Source organism: Pteropus medius, unplaced genomic scaffold, assembly GCF_902729225.1.
Source record: "Pteropus medius unplaced genomic scaffold, Ma_sr-lr_union100, whole genome shotgun sequence".
NCBI lineage: Eukaryota > Metazoa > Chordata > Mammalia > Chiroptera > Pteropodidae > Pteropus > Pteropus medius.
This window is the reverse complement of record NW_024349804.1, coordinates 14,425,429-14,442,999: the sequence shown is the minus strand read 5'-3', so window position 1 is coordinate 14,442,999 and position 17,571 is coordinate 14,425,429. Positions and strand designations below refer to the sequence as shown.

The window sequence follows — 17,571 nt, the reverse complement described above, 5'->3', positions numbered from 1 at the left end:
TCTGGAGCCCGGCTGAGAGCTGAGCGTCCAGCAGAGAACTGATCAGTGCATGCGTGTGAGGACACTACCAAGGGCAGCGAGACCCACCCAAAGCGGTTAGCAACAGCGCGGGACCCTCACGCAGGGCCAGGAAGAGTCCCCACCGGCCATTCCCGGGAACTGATAACTCATGGAACAACGGGCAGAACGCTCAGGAAGGCCTTCCTTCAAGAGTGGGGCCAGCCAGCCTTAGAGGATGCGCTTCTCCAGACCTGCTTGCAAAAGCAAGACCAGAAAGCGGCGAGCTGCTTCCAAGGAATGTGACTCACCCCGGAACAAAGCTCAGGGATGTTCACAGATGTGCAAGCAGGTGCATCCCCCAACAATGTCACTCCACACTGCCTGGCCCCCGAAGATCGCCAGCCACACAAAGAGGCAGGGAAATGCACTCATCATGAGAACGGCCACCTCGTGAACCTAACCCGTAATGGTCACAGATGTTGAAACTGCAGGTAAGGACATTAAAACAAAAAACGTTTATTATAACTATTGGTATATTTGAAAGTTGCTAAGAGAGTAGGTCATAAAGATCTCATCACAAGCAAAAATAGACTGTAACTAAGTATGGTGACAGATGTTAATTAGACTTATCGTGGTGATCGTTTTATAATATATGCATATATCAAATCATTATGCTGTATACCTGAAACCAACATAATGTTATATGTCAATTACAGCTCAATAAAAAAATACACTTTTCTCTTCATAGCAAGCAGATACCACACTTATGAACATCACTATTACGAGTGTTTACAAGCTCTTCTGTAAATGCATTACACAAGGGCTATCACGTCCATTCCCTAATAACACACTCTTTTCAAAGCATCATGCACATACAGCTCATTCTTATAAACATCTTTATTACATGTGTATTTAAACACTTATCTAAATGCATCGCAGAATGGCAAACATCCCTTCACTTGAAAAAAAAAAGAACAATGTCGGAGTAGTTATACTTCCCAATTTTACTAGAAAGCTACAGTAGTCGAAACATGTTATTGGTATGGTAGACCTTTAGATCAACTGGACAGAACCGAGAGCACAGAAGTAAACCCTTATATTTATGGTGGATTCAGTTTTAACAAAGGTGCTGAGGCAAGTAAATGGGAGAAAGGATGGTCTTTTCAACCAGTGGTACTCAGACAACTGGACATCACGGACGAGAAGATAAATTTAGACACGTGCTTCACACCTGAGACAAAAATCAATTCAACATGGATCATAAATCTAAAGGTAAAGCCAGAAACTATAAAACTTCTAGAAGAAAATAGGACAAAATCTTTGTGATCTTAGTTTAAACAAAGATTTCTAAGATGTAAACCATGATCCATATGAGAACACACTGATAAACCAGAATTTGTTAACATTTAAAACTTCTGCTCTTCAAAAGATGGTGTTGAAAGGATGAAAAGAAAAACCACAGACTGGAAGAAAATATCTGCGAAGTGTATGTTTGAGAAAGGACTTGCGTGTAGAAAATACAGAGAACTCTCAGAACCCAGTGGTAAGAAGACGAACAATCCCTAAAACTAGAGCAGATCTGACCAGGTGCTTCACTGCACAAGAAGAATGTATGGCAGATAAGCACATGGGAAGATGCTTAGCATCTTTAGTCACTAGGGCAACGCGATGGAAACTGTCTACGAGAAGGGCAAAGTTAACAAAGCTGACCATGTCAGGTGCCGGGGGCATGGGGAGGAAGTGGGACTCTCATATGCTGCAGGTGGGAGTGGCGAACGGTACAACCACTTTAGAAAACTGTTCGGCTGTTTCTTAAAAAGTGAAACATATACCTAGCATTTGACCCAGCTGTCCCTCTCTGTGGTGCTTACCCAAGAGAAGAGAAACTGTATGTCCATATAAAGACTATGTGTAATAATGACTCAAACTGGATAATATCCCCAAACTGGAAGCAACACAAATATGGATCGACAGGTGAATTTATACACATGTCATGTTACACAGATTCGAAGGAATACAACTGAGCAATAAAAAGGAACGAATTACTGAAACACAGAACAACATGGCTGAACCTGAAAAAAACCCTGAGTGAAAAAAGAGTATACACTGTCTGATACACTCTTTACAGAAAATGCAAACTAATCTATAGTCACGGAAAGCCAGTCGGTGGTTGCCTGAGGACCTGGTGGTCAGGGTGGGGGAGGGCGAGATCACAAGGGGCGCAAGGGTACTTTGGGGGACGTGTTCACTGTCTTGAGCGTGGTGATGGTTTCATGGCCGTATATGTATATAGAAACTTCTTAAATTGTTCGCAATATGTGAAGTTTATTGTGTGTTAATTATACCTCAATCAAGTTGTTAAAATGAATTTGAGTTTCCTATTCCTGGTAAGATACTGTAAGCACAGTCCACTGAAGGCAGCTGTAAACCTGGGCAGAATACATAGGGCAGCGATTTGAAAATCTGATAAATGAACATCAGCAGGCAGACTGGAGAAGCAGACCAGAATTTGCAATTCATCATTTCTTCCTCTTGGTCCTTCCACTTGGTCCCAGACATGGGACCGGTGGCGTAAAGTGTGCAGCAGAATAGAAATATTAAAGCCTCAGATTTCTAGCTAGAAGAGCAAAAACAGGGTGGGTGGGAAGTGCCAAAGAACCAGAAATTAACTAGGGAGACCACGGAGAGGGAGGGGCTTGGGCAAACGGCATCGAAGGGTTGTTTATAAACCACTGGGCTCCGCCTCGAGCGGCACATGTGGCGGTATCACCCTCAATGGCATACCGAGGGCTTGAGAACAGAACAGACAGACCACAGCTCAGTTCCTAGACTGACTCCTGGGTGGCCATCACTTGGGAATATCTGAACTGGTCCACGAAGGCTTTGAAAACTGAACATACATTGGAACCACAGCTCGTGGAAGGCAGGTCACAACTTGCAGCTTGAACCTAACCAGGTTGATGGCCTACTAAAACAAAAATATCAACATTTTAATGGGATTCCTAAATAAGACCCAGACTATCATAACAGTATGTTCAAAATGTCTAGGATACAGCCTCAAATTACTAGACACATAAAGAAGCAGAAAAATCTCAAATCACATGGGAAAAGACAATTAAAAGACACCAAAGGTGATACGAGATGATACAGATGTTGGCATTATCTGACAAAGGCTTTAAAACAGCTATTACAAAATGGTCCAATATACTTATTACATCTATTACTGAGACTGGAGTCGAATCAATTGAATCAACAATTTCCTCCGAGTTCTTAAACAAACCGTAACCTGTTAATGCTTCGTCAAAACGTCAAAACGTCAAAACATGGGAAGGACGCAGGTCAACCAAAGACAAAAACATTTATGTTTTCCTGTTATTAGAAATAATCTCAAAGCAGATAACAAAAGCGGGAGGGGGAGTCAACCGGTCCTAATAACTTTCTCTTGGGAGGGCAGATGTGTGTGTGAGAAAGCAACTTTCTGGAAATGTCGAAAAACAGTTGTAATCTGATTTTTAAAAATATTAAGTGCCTTTTGTGCACTTTCAACAAAAAAATATAATTCAAGCTCTAGCCATTTTATGGCACTGTCACGTGACCTACATAGCATCTGGTTAAATAACGTACGGCTGGATTCAGGTTTTACGTATAAAAAGTGAAAGCACAGAAGTGCTGTAAGAAAACACAGTGAACGTCTGAACAGCCTCGGAGCCAAGGAAGGTCGCTCCAAGACGACACCAAGGCAGAAGCAACGAGAGACCGGTACAGGGAATGGGAACGCCACCGCAGACAGAGGGGGAGCACCGCACACGGTGCCACGGTGGTGGCAGGAGCCAGAAGTGCTTTGGGAGCCAATCTGAGCCAATCTAACCACAGCTACTAATAGCGAAAACGTGGTGTCCTCTGCCTAGTAATTCCACACCCCACATCTATGCCGCAAAGTACAAGCGCCGAGGCCCCAGGACGCACGCGCACGACGTTTGCTGCAGACTTGCTCCTGGAGGGCGGGGACTGGACCCGAAGCACAACGCGTCAGCCGGAAGAGGAAGGCTGGGGAACAGCGGGAGACACGTGGCGGGAGTGACATGGGACTCTGTCAGAGCCTGCAGGGATGGAGTCCGTGAGCCCTTGCCAAAAGGAAAAAAGCAAGAGGCAGAAAAATAAAACTCCGATTCTGTAAAAAAAATAAATAATGACGATGACGTCATTACCTGTCTCTATGTACATGTGTATAGATATGTATCGGTCTGTAGAAGATTTTACCCCAAGTCTGGGGCGAAATACAGATGCGCATTCTAGGTCGCTAGCATAGGCTCCCATGGGCACTGGGACGGAGGGTCGGGGCTGACATCCGGTGTGGTGAGGCAGTGTGTACAATAAAAATGACACATACGATGCAGTTCCATTCATGTAAATGTGTGTGCATGTGCACATGTGTGTGCGACCGTGCATGAATAAAGAGGTAAGCTACAGGACAGTCACCAAAGGTTAATGATGTAACTTTTATCACAGGGCTGTGGAGTTTGAGGTGACCGTTACTGTTATTTATATTTTATCTACTGCTTGACTTCTTTAGGATTATCGTATATTACTTGTATAATAAAACAGCCATTTTAAGTATGATGAACACAAAATTTAAAGGGCAAAAGAAAAATGGAGAAAAATAATTCAACATTTTACAAAGGGTTAATCTTTCTCATATAGAGAGCTTTTCCATACGTATAGGAAAAAATACATCCTGCAGAGACACAGACAAATGACATAAACAGACAATTCATAGAAGAATAACTGTTTTAGGGTCAACCTCACTTAATTTTTAAAAGAATGGAAATTTAAAAATCAAGCCAGGAAATGATAACCAAAACGAAGACTCCTTTAATTGGCAAGGGTATAGGGGACCAAGCATTTCACACAATGTAAAATATCTTTTTTTTCTGGAGGACAATTTAGTAATGTAATGCCTTAAAAATACATATATACTTGGACTCAGAAATTCTATCTCTAGGAATTTATGCTATGAAAATCATCAGGAAAATGTACCAAAAATATGGCATCTCAGTATAAAATAATTAAACCTGGAAACGATGAAAACGACCGTCAGCAGAGACAGCCGGTGCGCAGCGGCTAACGCGGTGACGTCGCAGGCGTCCGGCTGAAGGTGCAACCGAGTGCGCACACTACGTTTACATCTCCTCTTCCCAAAAGATCAACCGAAATACCAGAAAAATAAGTAAGTAAAACCAGAGCATCGCTGAAGGCCTGAGAGGAGCGCTACCCACAAACCAGAGACACTAGACAGTCCTGGAAGAGAATGAACCGGAGACACTAGACAGTCCCGGAAGACAGTGAAGCAGAGCAGGAGGCTAATCTGAAAGCATTGGGGGGAAACAGGCACTTAGAACCCCCCAGGGGAGGAAACAAGGGCCTCCATAAACGTGAGTCTTCCGGGGGGAATTCCTGGAGACCCCACCAAGGAGAGGCAGCACGGACAGGGAGAAGGGGGTGGGGGAACGAACTGAAGGCCAGCGCAGGGGCAGCGCGAGCTGTCAGATGGGGCGGTACCAGGATCAGCGGAAGTACAGGTCCCGCTACTTGTCAGCGGGATAAGGACCACGAAGAGCTCTTGAAAGTGGGATGTCCAAAATGAGACCCTCTCGCAGTGGGTTCGGTCCCGAGAGACAGCTGGTGAAGGCGGTGACCGCGAGAGGACGTCCTGCACCAAGAGCCAGAGCTCCCACGACCCGGCGGCCCTCCCGCCCCTCTGGTCGGCCACCCGCTCTGCATGTGCCACCGCCAGCGATGTAAGGCCCGGCGGGGTGTGGGGAGAGGGCGGGCGCAGACAGGCACGGGACGAGGGAAGAGGAGACAGGACCTACAGTTTATATTCTATAAGCTTCCACAGTATTTGAATTTCCTTACCGTGAACACATATTCGTGTGTATATGTTATACAGTGCATCCCTAATTCATACATTTAAGTAATTCAAATATTTAAATTAGATTTGGATCAATATTGATGTATATCAAGACATCTCACATAAAGTTAAAAAGCATAAAATAAAAATATAGTTTTGTAGTAAAGAGTATTTTATAAATACTTGTGCTTAGCAAACTCTGGAGGGGTAGACACCAAAATTTTAACCACAGTTAATTTTGCATGGCGGAACAGATGGCGTTTATTAGCTTTTTTTTTTTTTACATTTCTTTTCCATACTTAAAGAGCTGTTCCTGTAATGAGGCGTCTTTAATTCAAAAATATAAAGCCATTTAAAAAGTTAGATGCTCTAAGTGTTATTAAAGCCGAGTCCTATATCAAGGGTGTTTACGGTGGTTTTCGTCAGAGGTCACCTTCAGCGACAACAAAATGGAGGTCGTCATCATAGCATCAGATATTTTAACACACTTCTGAAAATCGGAAGCTACCTGTCCAGTACAAACCCGGAAATGGAGGACGGGGTGGGACTGGGGCGTCTTCTGTTGTCCTCAGCACTGAAGGCATGACTTTCTGGATGGGAAGAACCCCTCACTAACTCGACACTTTACGGTGGCATGGGCCATGTGTCCTGTTCCCCCACTATGTTCCCAAACACAGCAGTGCTGAATAAGTATTAACTGAATGAACAGAAAAAACACGACCTATCAGCCTGGGGTCCCCTCTTAGAAATGGAAAAGGCACAGGCAAACACGCGTCTAGGCAAACTTCAACTCCAAGGCCCGGAAACTGCATTTAACAAGGAGAGCAAACTCACAGGGTGCTTGGCCGAGAGCCTTCCGGTCACAGCTCCAGTCTGGTTCCACGTGGAGGAAATGGTGCCCTTTATTAGTCAGAAAGAACCAGTTTAAGCTCTGACAACGCTGGGCTGGAACCACAGCCTCTTTCCCCCCCTCCCGCCCCACACACTTGCTGCTCCCCTCCAGGGGCCCTGCACCCCAAGCCGAGGTGCCCCGGGTGTCATGGAACTGACGTGTGATCAGGGTGGGCAGAGGAGCAACCCCCTAACTGCGGCAGGATGTGTGGTGTTCCGTGCATGGAGAGGGGTGCGCTGGGGCAGGCTGTGCACCCCCGACCGGGGCTGGGGGCCTCGGACTTCACTCAGCCCCTCTGAGGGCTCCTCATGCACGAACTGAGCGAGGTCCCCCTTAAGGGACCGCAGAGAGAAGATGCAGGGATGGACGAGCAAGCCCGGGGCCGGCAGCAGGGCCTCCACAGAAACGCCAGGCCCCAGGGCATGGTGGCACCTCTACCAAGAGGCCCGCATGATACCAGAACCACGGTTCGTAGTTTCGAGAGTATTAGATTATCTCCTCATTAGCTAAAACGTAAAGAAGCTCTATGTCTATCTGAACTCGTGTGTAAACCGTATTTCTAATATTTTTAGCTTCAGTTACCTTTTTCATGCAAGCAAGTAGTCCGTCTACAAAGGTTGACTTGATCTTGTGGACCTAAATTACAAAGACAAAAATAATCGTTTTCTCTGTTAAATATTTAAATAGAAACGAGGGTCAAAGCTGTGTTTTATAGAGCGTGAGGCATGTACCGCTGATGTCACCTCAGATGACTCCAGGAGGCCCTGAAGTGGCCCTACGTGGTACTCAGAATTTAATAACAGTACCCTCAGAGAAAGGTGTCACCCTACCCCTTTTAAAATAAATTTCTCACTCTGGAATCATTCTTTTACAGAAAAGTTGCAAAGGTAAATGGAGCGCTCCCACATACCCGTCACCCAGCGTCCCCTACGGTGGCCCTTTCAGTCCTCTTTCAATCCTCTCGTCACTTCAAGGAGAAAGGGTCAGTGGCCACCATTATGCTCTCTCAGCTGCCCGGCCTTGCACAGACAACAGGTCACACGTTCAGTAAACAGCTGACTGCTGGAGTGAGCGACGGCCAATGTTACACACGTGGCTCACGAGCTCGGGACAAATGGCAGGCACGTGAACAGGGAGGACGAGTAGCTGGCAGGGGGAGGGGACATGTCAGTCAGCGAGCGTCAACACCAGATGGTAAAACGCAGCTGCAGGGCGATTCTACCGGGCCCGCAAACGGGGACAGGCGGGTGCTGTCGTGAGGTGTCATGAACGTCTTCGTCACACTGAAGTCCCACAGCGACTCACCTGACACTTCCTTCAGAATTGTCCTCTGTCCTCTTCCACTGGTGGAAGCAGGGCTGGTGCAGACGTGAGTCAACTCATGTCGGGCACGAGCCGACGGTGCTAACCCAAGGTCACTTCAACGAGCTATGTCCCCTTCACGACGTCAGGGCTACCTCGGTGATTACAGATTTCCCTTTGTCAGCAACTTACAAAGAAGTTTAACTCACCTGCCTATATTCCAAAATTATCTTGGGTAATGGATGAAGGTCTTGCAGAGCTTTTAACTAAAGAAAGAGAATAAATACCACCAATATCAATCCTTCATTTAACTCTGACATCTCAAACACTTATTTTCAGCCAGAGAAAGGCCTAGTAAGAAAATGGGCTACACTGAACATATTTTCCAAAATGAAGATGCATAAGAAACTCAGTTCATCAGGCTTCTTAACCTTTACCCCTTACAAACTCATCATTGACCCCATGGGAGCTAAAAGCACTTCGCGTGAGTTTAGAAATAAGATTCCTCATGAGATTCGGATTAGTGGAACCTAAGTCCAGGGCGTGCAAAATGCCGCGTGGGAGAGTAGACGGGGAAGCGCCCACAAAGTGTACCGTGCCATCGAGGAATGCCCAGCATCTGGACCCCCGCGACAGTCAGGGAGGCGACACCGGAACGCGACTACAAGTTAAACACTTTCAGAAAGTCGAAACATACAGCAAAGGGCCAGGTCACAGGAGCACGGTTTCTTACACTGTCACGAAATGAACACACTTGGGTACTTCGCCCAGATGGACTATTCCAGGCTCCCCAGCAGGTCCCTGCCCCTCCCCCAGGGACAAGCACCACCAGCGAGGCCTCTGCTTCCGGTTTGTGAACTTCCTGTCAATTTTTGTGCGTGGCTTTCGCTCAGCACTGTAGTTTCGAGGTTCGCCGTGTTGCTGTGTGAAGCAGTCTTCACTATGTGGGCTGCTGTATTCAGCTGTGTGACCGGCGGACAGCCACTCACCCATGCCACCACCGATGTCATGTGGGGGTTTGCATGCTGGGCCGCTACAAACAGGGCTGCTGTGGACACTGTGGAGCAGACTCTGGTCAACAGGTGTCCGTGGCTCTACGGAACATCCACGTGGAGGGGACGGGGAGCGCGGGGTCCCCTGTGGCGACACCAGCCAGTTCTCCAAAGTGAATGCACCAGTACGAACCCCCTTGGCAACACGTGAGTCCAGCTGTCCCGCATCCCTGTTAACGCACGTTGTCCTAAGTCTTCATTTTAGCCCTTCTGGTAAACTGAAGCGGGATCTCACTGCAGATTTGATGTGCATTTGCTCAGTGACTGACGAAGTTGGACGGTATGCGAATATTTATTGACTAATCGTATCTCTTCTTTCATTAAAGCCCTGTTCTTGTCGTTTGCCCATTTAAAAAACTGGTTTGCGTCTTTTTCTTCTTGATTTGTAGGAATTCATCAGTCTAGACGGGTTTTTTTTTAGTCAATTATATTTACTGGAAATACCTTGCTTTTTTTACTTGTTTAATGGTGTCTTTTCATGAACAGAAAGTCTTAATTTCACTGTTGTCCAATTTGTCATCTTTCTTTACGGTCGGTGCACTCTGCGTCCTGTCTGAGTGTCCGCCTGCCTCGAGGTCTTGGAGACGCCCGCCTATGGTAGCTTCTACCTTCTCTACGGTTTGCTTTTACTACACAGACATATGAGCCATTTGGAACTCATTTCTGTGTATGGTGCGGAGGAGGCGTCAAGATACGCTGGCCCTCGTCGCGCAGGTAACCAGCCCACTCGCCCGCTGCCTGGCAGTGCCAGCTTCTCAGCGGCCATGAGACTTACGCACCCCGGTGGGGTCTGCGTGTGGGTTCTCTGTCTCGGTCCCTGGGTCTATTTGTTTATCCTCAAATCGACACTACATGGCGCTGCTTCATTAATTCCTAGTCATTTCTATTGCTTGGTGCCAAGTCTTGATATCCAACAGACTAAGTCCTCCAATAGTGCTTTATTTCCCAAGGTTATCTTGCTGCTTCTTAGTTTTTTGCGTTTCCATGTAAATTTGGGAATCAGCTTGCCAATTAAAAAAAACTCCTGCTACTGTTTTACTTAGAATCATTTTGAATCTATTGATCAATTTGGGTTAGAAGTGACAATGTAATTTTAATGTAATAGTCACTCTCTGAGTAACGACTGAGGACAGAGTTTCAGCCAGCCATACAAACAAGCAGGAGCGCCAACCCTGGTGTCCCCGGAGCAGGCACCGCCCAAAGGAGGAACTCCGACTCGGCACAGTCCAGAGCTGCTGTTTCTCTTAGAAAATCTATTCCTAAGGTGATGAAAGTGCACGATCCTGCTTAGGATCGACTAACTCTCCTTATCCGAAACCTGACTCACGCAATGCCTTCCTGGCCACAGACTCCCTGCATGTCTCCAGTGCAGCTTTCAGAGAGCTCCTGGAAAGGACTAAGTGTTTGACCTCATAAAAACCCCAGATAAAGCCCTACCAGAGTTAATGATCGGGGCGGGTGTCCCTGGGACAGCCACTTGGCAGCTTTATCAAACGCTCCAAGCGGCTCCTGACGCCACATTCTCCTCTCCTTTCTCTCCCTGGGGTCACTCCGCGGCCTCTCGATGGCACCTCCTCTCTCTCTCTCTGGCTTCTAAATGGCAGTTTCTGAGTCCAGTTCTGGGGTTATCGCTGCTGACTGCTTATTAAAATCAGCCACGGTGCTTCAAAAGCATGCCCGTGACGGGGCCACCAGCCTGCAGACCGACCCCACGGATCAGTCGTGGGCCTGGACACAAGTGTTTGCCCAAAGCTCCTGCCAGGGTAGAGGGCCACCACCCCAGGCGACTTCAGTAAAAACTGGCTGACCACCTCCAAGTGTGTCTTCAGCACAAGACTCCTCCTCTCAGGTCCAAGGGCTGTGCGACATCTCTGTGTCAAAGTCCCATGAACACTTCCATCTTAACCTGTCCAGGACTGAACCCCTGACTCCGACCCCCGCTCCGAATAAACTGTCCCTCTCCCAGTTTTCCCAAAGCAGTAGCCATCTCTACTGGTTCAGGTGCAGAAACCAGAAACCACCACCATTCCTGACTTTTGTCACAGGAGATTCGACACAGAGTTCTTTACTGTTACAAAAATGCTCTGAAAATCCCCCTGCTTTGCCCAGCTTCACTGCCATCACTTGGACTACTGAGACATTGGTCCCCACACAGTGACAGCCTGCTGGTGTGTCTCCTCCATGCCCTAGCCAGCCAGCTTTAAGACACACCACCACCTGTGAGCACGGCCGGGACGCAGGCCCCTCATGCCATGACTTGCGGGCCAGGGACGTGGAGCACAGGAGCACGCGCTCCTCACCGGTGGGAACGCCAAGTGGTGCAGCCACTGGGGAGACCGTCTGAGGGCTTCTGACAAAACTCAGCACACTCTCGCCACACGATGCAGCAACCCCGCTCCTTGATACTTAGCCCAAAGGGTTAAAAACTGACGCCCACACGAAAATCTGTGCACAGATGTTGACTGCAGCTTTACTCAGAAGCACTACAAGTTGGAAGCAACCAAGACGTCCTACAGTAGATGAATGGCAAATACACCGTGGTCCATGCAGACAGTGGACCATTATTCGGAGCTAAAAATAAATGAGCTCTCAAGCCATGAAAAGATGTGGAGAAACCTTAAACGCACATTACTAGGTGACAGACGCCAATCTGAAAAGGCTACATATTGTGTGATTCTAACTCCGTGACATTCTAGAAAAGAATGCGCAAAGGTCAGCGGTTGCCGGGTTGGGGCGGGTGGGGGTGAGCAGGTGGAGCGCGGGGAACTTAGGGCAGCGCAACCGCTCCGTGGGCGCCTGGACCCGTGGGTACGCGACATTACGCACCGGTCCAAACCCGCGGACGCACAGCACCAAGAGGGACCCCTCGTGCAACACTGTGGGTGATGACGACGTGTCAACGTAGGCTCAGGGACTGTACCATCTGGGGGGAGACGGTGACAGTGGGGAGGCCAGCGCGGTGTACGCGAGGAGACAGGGGTGCCTGAGACGTCTCTAGCTTCTGCTTAATTGTGCTGTGACCCCAAAACTGCTCCAAAAAGTAAAGTCTAATAAAACCATAGCTAAGGCCACAGCTGCACCCTCACTTGAACGTCTCAGGCTGCCCATCCCCGCTGGGGTCCACAGCCTTCCCTGGGGAAGGGGGCCAGGGGCCGAGGGATGTAGAGAGAAGGCCTAATTTTGAATTCAGAACCACACATGTGCTGCCTGGTAAAAGTTCATCTTTTTTAAAAGCACAGGAGAGTAGGACTTGTTTAGTTAAATAGGAAAGTGAAGCTAATACGATTTATGTCAATCGTGTCTTTGTGAAAAAAATTGTCGCTGTCTTAATTCTGCCCACCGGAGAGCAGGGGCCGCCAGAGGAGAGTCGGTCTTCCCTTCCGGTGTCGCTGGTTGTCTCGAGGAGCTAAGGCAGGAAGGGAAGGGCAACACTGGTGCTGGTGCTGGTGCTGGGACAGAGAATCATCAGCCCGAGACCCCTGCTCGGGCGCGGCTCTCCAGGTTGCCACCGGCGCCGGGACTGCGGACACGCTGCCGCGTGGGACACGGGCGCTGAGATCCACATGAGTCTCCGCAGCAGGCAGGGCCTGTGCTCTGCTGCCCTGCGCTCCGTGAACAAGCAACAGGGGTCGTTCAGCCCCAGGTGCCAGCCGTGGGCCGTCTGTTCCGGATGCAGCGAACGAGTCAGCGGGGGCCTTGCTCCCTGCAGCCTCCCTTCTCGGGGAACACACAGGCAAGGAAGCGGGGTGACCGCCCGTGATGGCGAGCTGTGTGCAGAAACCGAACCGGGGTGAAGAAATGGGTTGCGACCAGAGGCCTTACTGCTGCCCGCGTGACCAGAGGAGGTTTTTCTGATGGCAGCGTGGGAGCTGACCATCAGAAGCCAGCCTGGCATGGTCTGGGGGCAGAGTCTGTGGCCTGAGATGGGGCAGGGCCGGCCCACGGGCCTGGGGACACGCCCGATGGCCTGGTTTTATTCTAAGTGTCACAGGAAGCCACTGGAGGTCTAAGTCACGGGGGCAACATGATGTTCCAGAGCTTCAGAGGACCACGCTGCCCCGGAGGTGACGGGTAAGAAGCAGGAGTGCGGGGAGCAGACAGGAGGAGGCGTAGAAGGCTCTGGAAGGGCCTAGGCGGAGGACGCAAAAGCAGTGACTGAAGGCAGAGGGAAGCAGGCAACTCGAGACATGCTTTGTAGGCAGAGAACGTAAGACTTGCTGAGGGGTGAGGCCGAAAGGAAATCAGCCATGACGCCGAGGTTTCCGGATGAAGAAGCTAACAGGAGCCAATTCTTATTGGTTTCTGAGAGCTTATGGGTCAGGCACGGTCCTAAGTACTGTTTTGCACACACACACGCACACACACTGAATCCTCACAAGGTCCTAGTAGGAAAACTACTATCATCTCCCTTCCTCTACAGATCGGGAAACCGAGGAACGGAGTGGTCCGGGAACATGGCCCGGGCTGTGAGGGTGGGTGTGGTGGCAGCCCGCGGCCCTCGCTCCCGCCACCACGGGCTCCCAAGGACACGGAACAGGACAGACCGCTCCCTGAGGTGGAAGTGAGGCCGGATTCAGGGCCCTGCAGTGAAGGAGCATCATTCCGCGGCTGTCCGAGAGTCACTCAGGAATGGCCGCCTGGGCCACCTGAAGGCCAGGGGTGGGACAGCCAGCAGAGGGGCTCCGCCAGGGCTGAGACGAGCAGAAAGTGGCATGCTGGAGACAACACGCACGGGGCAGTCTGGAAGGAGGGTGACAGTGTCCAGTGCCGGACGAGGCACAGAAAGCACAGACCGGGGCGCCCACAGCCATTGTCACCAGAGGGACTTGAGCCCCATCCACTGAGCCCTGCTCCGCTGCTTCCGGGCGTCCGGCCGGACTCTGAGTGGCTGCCGTGCCCAGCCACTCTGCTCCAGCAGACGCTCCCTACTCCCTGTCTTTTATAAAATGTCTCTCTCCCAAGAGAAGGGGAGCTAAAGTTTTCTAAAATGACAGTGGGGACAGGGGCAGACTGGTGACCTTTCCATTTCCAGTCTCTTGTGGGGGCATAAAACAGAGAGGCTGTGACTGGATTGTGAAGAATTTGGTTTTCAGAGCAAAATTCCACCAAAGTCTTCTTTGTAGAAAATCGAGCCAACTGGTTGCTTCTGGAAACTACTGTCTGCTTCCTTCTCTTTGGGTCATAACCAGGAGGGGAGCCTCGGGGTGGGGGCGACAATCAAGCTGAACGGCTCCGTGGTGTAGGCCACAGAGAGCCGGCTCACACGTGGTGTAGACACACCACCGCTTCAAAAAGAAAGGGACATTCTGGCCTTACCACGGCCTCGGACGTGGATGGGGGTCTCCGCAGCCCCGTTCTGGGAAGGGTCTCTCCTGGACTCAGCAGGTGCAGCTTCAGCTTGCCGAAGAGGACCTTCAACAGAAGGATTGCACACATGAGAGGGTCCCAGAGGTGAGAGAGAGCTAGTGTCACCACAGCAGGGTGAAGGCCGCCGGCCAGAGGAGACGCCGACTTCACACCGCAAAATGCTTAGACTTTGATTTAGGAATTTCTTGGAGTTAAAGGCGTTGAAGTCATGAATCTCCGTGTGAGAGAACACGACCAACTTACACACTCTTCAGACAGCCAACATAAAATATTTATAGAGTCGGACTAAATCTCCCTTTAGCCCCTGAATAAGCAGCGTATTTTATAAAAGCACCGAAACGTAGCTTTACCTCTCGGAGCTGATTACTGCTCCTTATGAGAAACTCTTCTCCTGCAACAAAGTGGGCTTCTTGCTCCAGCTCCTTGAGACGAGACTGAATGTGACAGACATAAACTCGTCAGCATCTGTCACAATTTAAGATGGTTTTATTTGTTCGTCAAACAATTCCCAGCAAAAGCTCTTATAAGAATAAAAAATAACCTATAATTTACCAAAATTGACATTAAAAAACACACATTTTGACTCATGCTGGAACACTGAGGCTCATAGGATCACTATTCCGCAAACCTAAGGAAGCAAACCGAAAGAAGCAAAAATAGTCAATAATTCACCAAAATGAGGGAGGGAAAGAATGGATTTTCCAGCAATATCATGACAGGAAGGGGGACCGAGCATCGCACTGTGAACATCGAGACGCCCCAAGTCCCCCGAGGCAGAAGACTCAGGACCTGGCTGCATGGTGACCGAGGGCGGTGGAGGCCTTCCTCTGACAGGGGGAGCAGCCCCGGGGGCCACCAGCGACAACGCTCTGTGGTGTGGACAGCCACACCAACCGAGACCGGGCCACGGCCTGGGCTGGCGGGCTGAGGCATGGCTGGGCCAGGAGAAAAACTAAACACGTTACGAAGCAGCCGATGGGGACAGTGCTGGGCAGCGCAGGGCACGGGTGGGGAATTTACAAACCCCTCGCAACTGTTGCAGTCAGGAGAAAAGCAGAAAGAGGCCAGGGCTGACTGGCTGACCGACCGACTTTATTTAATTTTTTACTTTTAAATTATAGTTGACATTCAGTATTATATTAGTTTTGGGTGTACAGCACAGTGGTTAGACACTTATATAGCTAACAAAGTGACCCACCCCCATAAGTCTAGTCCCCACCTCGAAGGCCGGGACTTTAGGAAAATAATTATGAAAGGAAAGAGAACAGAGTCTCTATCAGACCAGAACTGCCTTTAGGCTGAAATTCTGCAAGTAGTTTACAAATACGGACCAGAGACACTAGGAGCAGGACAAATATAACACAAAAAAATAGTATCTGGGCAAAAAGAAGAATCCAGAAACAACCATCTCAGTTAAAGTATGCCCAAACTCTGTAGTTAAAGAAACAAATGATAGGAAGAAAAATAAGGGGAAAAGCATTAACGGAGAGATAATGGATTCCTTCAGGAATAAGTCATGCCTTAGGTCACAAAAAATTCAGTAACAAATTACTTGGTCTCAAAGAATTATGAGAACATGAGCTTCCAGTTAAAACGGCCCAGTAAGCTCGCAAAGCAACGCGTTCCCTGCGTTTAAGCACACAGCAGTAACGGGAAGTGTGGACGGAGAAAAACACAGTTTCAGACGAAACAAAACATTAGCACCTCTTCAGAGCAGAAACGGAAAACTGCAGAGCAGCAGCCAGGCCGGCGGCCTCATCATGCCGCGGGACAGACCGAACGTGCCCCGTTCCCAGGGGAAGCGGGCCCAGGTGGCAGTGGTCACCCAGTGCCACAGACACACAGCTCCAGCACAACCGCACTGCACATTCACGGTTCTGCGGGTCGGCAAGGCAGCGGGACTCAGCTGGGTGTGGGTGCTGGTGCTGGCCTCGTGGCCTCGTGGCCTCGGGGGTACAGGTTTAAACATCTTTCAGTAAATTTTTTTTAAAAATTGTGCTAACTGGCTTTTTTTTTGATAGGAGTTCTCTAGTCTGCATGTTAGCCTTTTTCCATAAGCATTAAAAACACAGTAAAAATCCCAGCAATTTTCTGAAGAGCAGGTCACACAATTTTATACAAAAGTACAAAGAACCGAGAATAGCCCATTCCACGGGGAAGGAGAACGAAGATGGAAGGTGACCACGGGGTATCCAGAGACACGTCACACAGCGACAGCAACTGAGCCAGGGAGACCGAGCCCAAGGACAGGTGAATGAACCTGTGCCACAGAACAGAGTCCCGGAAAGAGCCACACACACACACACAGTGACCTGACTCGTGACAGACACTACGGCGGTCCCCCTTATGCATGGGGGACATGTCCCAAGACCCCCAGGGGAGGCCTGACACTGCGGACGGCATCACACCCTACAGATACTGTGTCTCTAATTTATACATGTGCAGACCCATGTATAAATTAGGCGCAGTAGGAGATTAACAATAATTAATAATAAACAGAGCAGTGATAACAAGAGACTGTAAGGCAAGTTGTGACTGCACTCTCTCTCCCCACGCCCTCTCGTCTCAGGGGAAGTGCTCAGGCTTCTCTGCCTTGTGCCCTAACCGCCAGCATCACTACGCCTGTGCCTTTGGGCCATTACCAAGTAAAATAAGGGTGAGTTGAACACAAGCACGGAGATTCTGTGACAGTTAATCTGATCATTGAGACGGCTACTAAGTGACTAACAGGCAGGTGCACAGCATGGATATGCTGCTGGACAAAGGGACAATTCTTGTCCCAGGTGGGACAGCATAAGATTTCATCACAATACGCAGGCAGTGTGCAATTTAAAACCTATGAGTTGTTTATTTCTGAGATCTTCCATTTCATATTTCCAAACCCTGATTAACCTCAGGTAAGTGAAACCGCAGAAAGCGAAGCTGGGTAAGGGGGGGGCTGTAATTCAGTGGGGGAGATGATGGCGTTTTTAATAAATGATGCCGAAATAAATGGAAATCCATTTGGGAAAAAATCTGAACGGTACTTTATACCATATAGAAAAATT

General features: G+C 49.0%; 1 protein-coding gene across 1 annotated transcript in view; it reads right to left on the bottom strand.

Moving 5' to 3' along the window:
• Positions 1-17,571, bottom strand: part of POLN (DNA polymerase nu) — an 86,800-nt gene that overhangs the window by 38,286 nt on the left and 30,943 nt on the right. The window contains exons 11-15 of the mRNA XM_039837994.1: positions 14,875-14,958; positions 14,474-14,569; positions 8,315-8,371; positions 7,386-7,439; positions 6,746-6,811 (exon numbers count right to left, since the gene is read on the bottom strand). Of these exons, the coding sequence (XP_039693928.1) occupies positions 6,746-6,811; positions 7,386-7,439; positions 8,315-8,371; positions 14,474-14,569; positions 14,875-14,958 (357 nt within the window). The remainder of the gene's footprint in view (positions 1-6,745; positions 6,812-7,385; positions 7,440-8,314; positions 8,372-14,473; positions 14,570-14,874; positions 14,959-17,571) is intronic.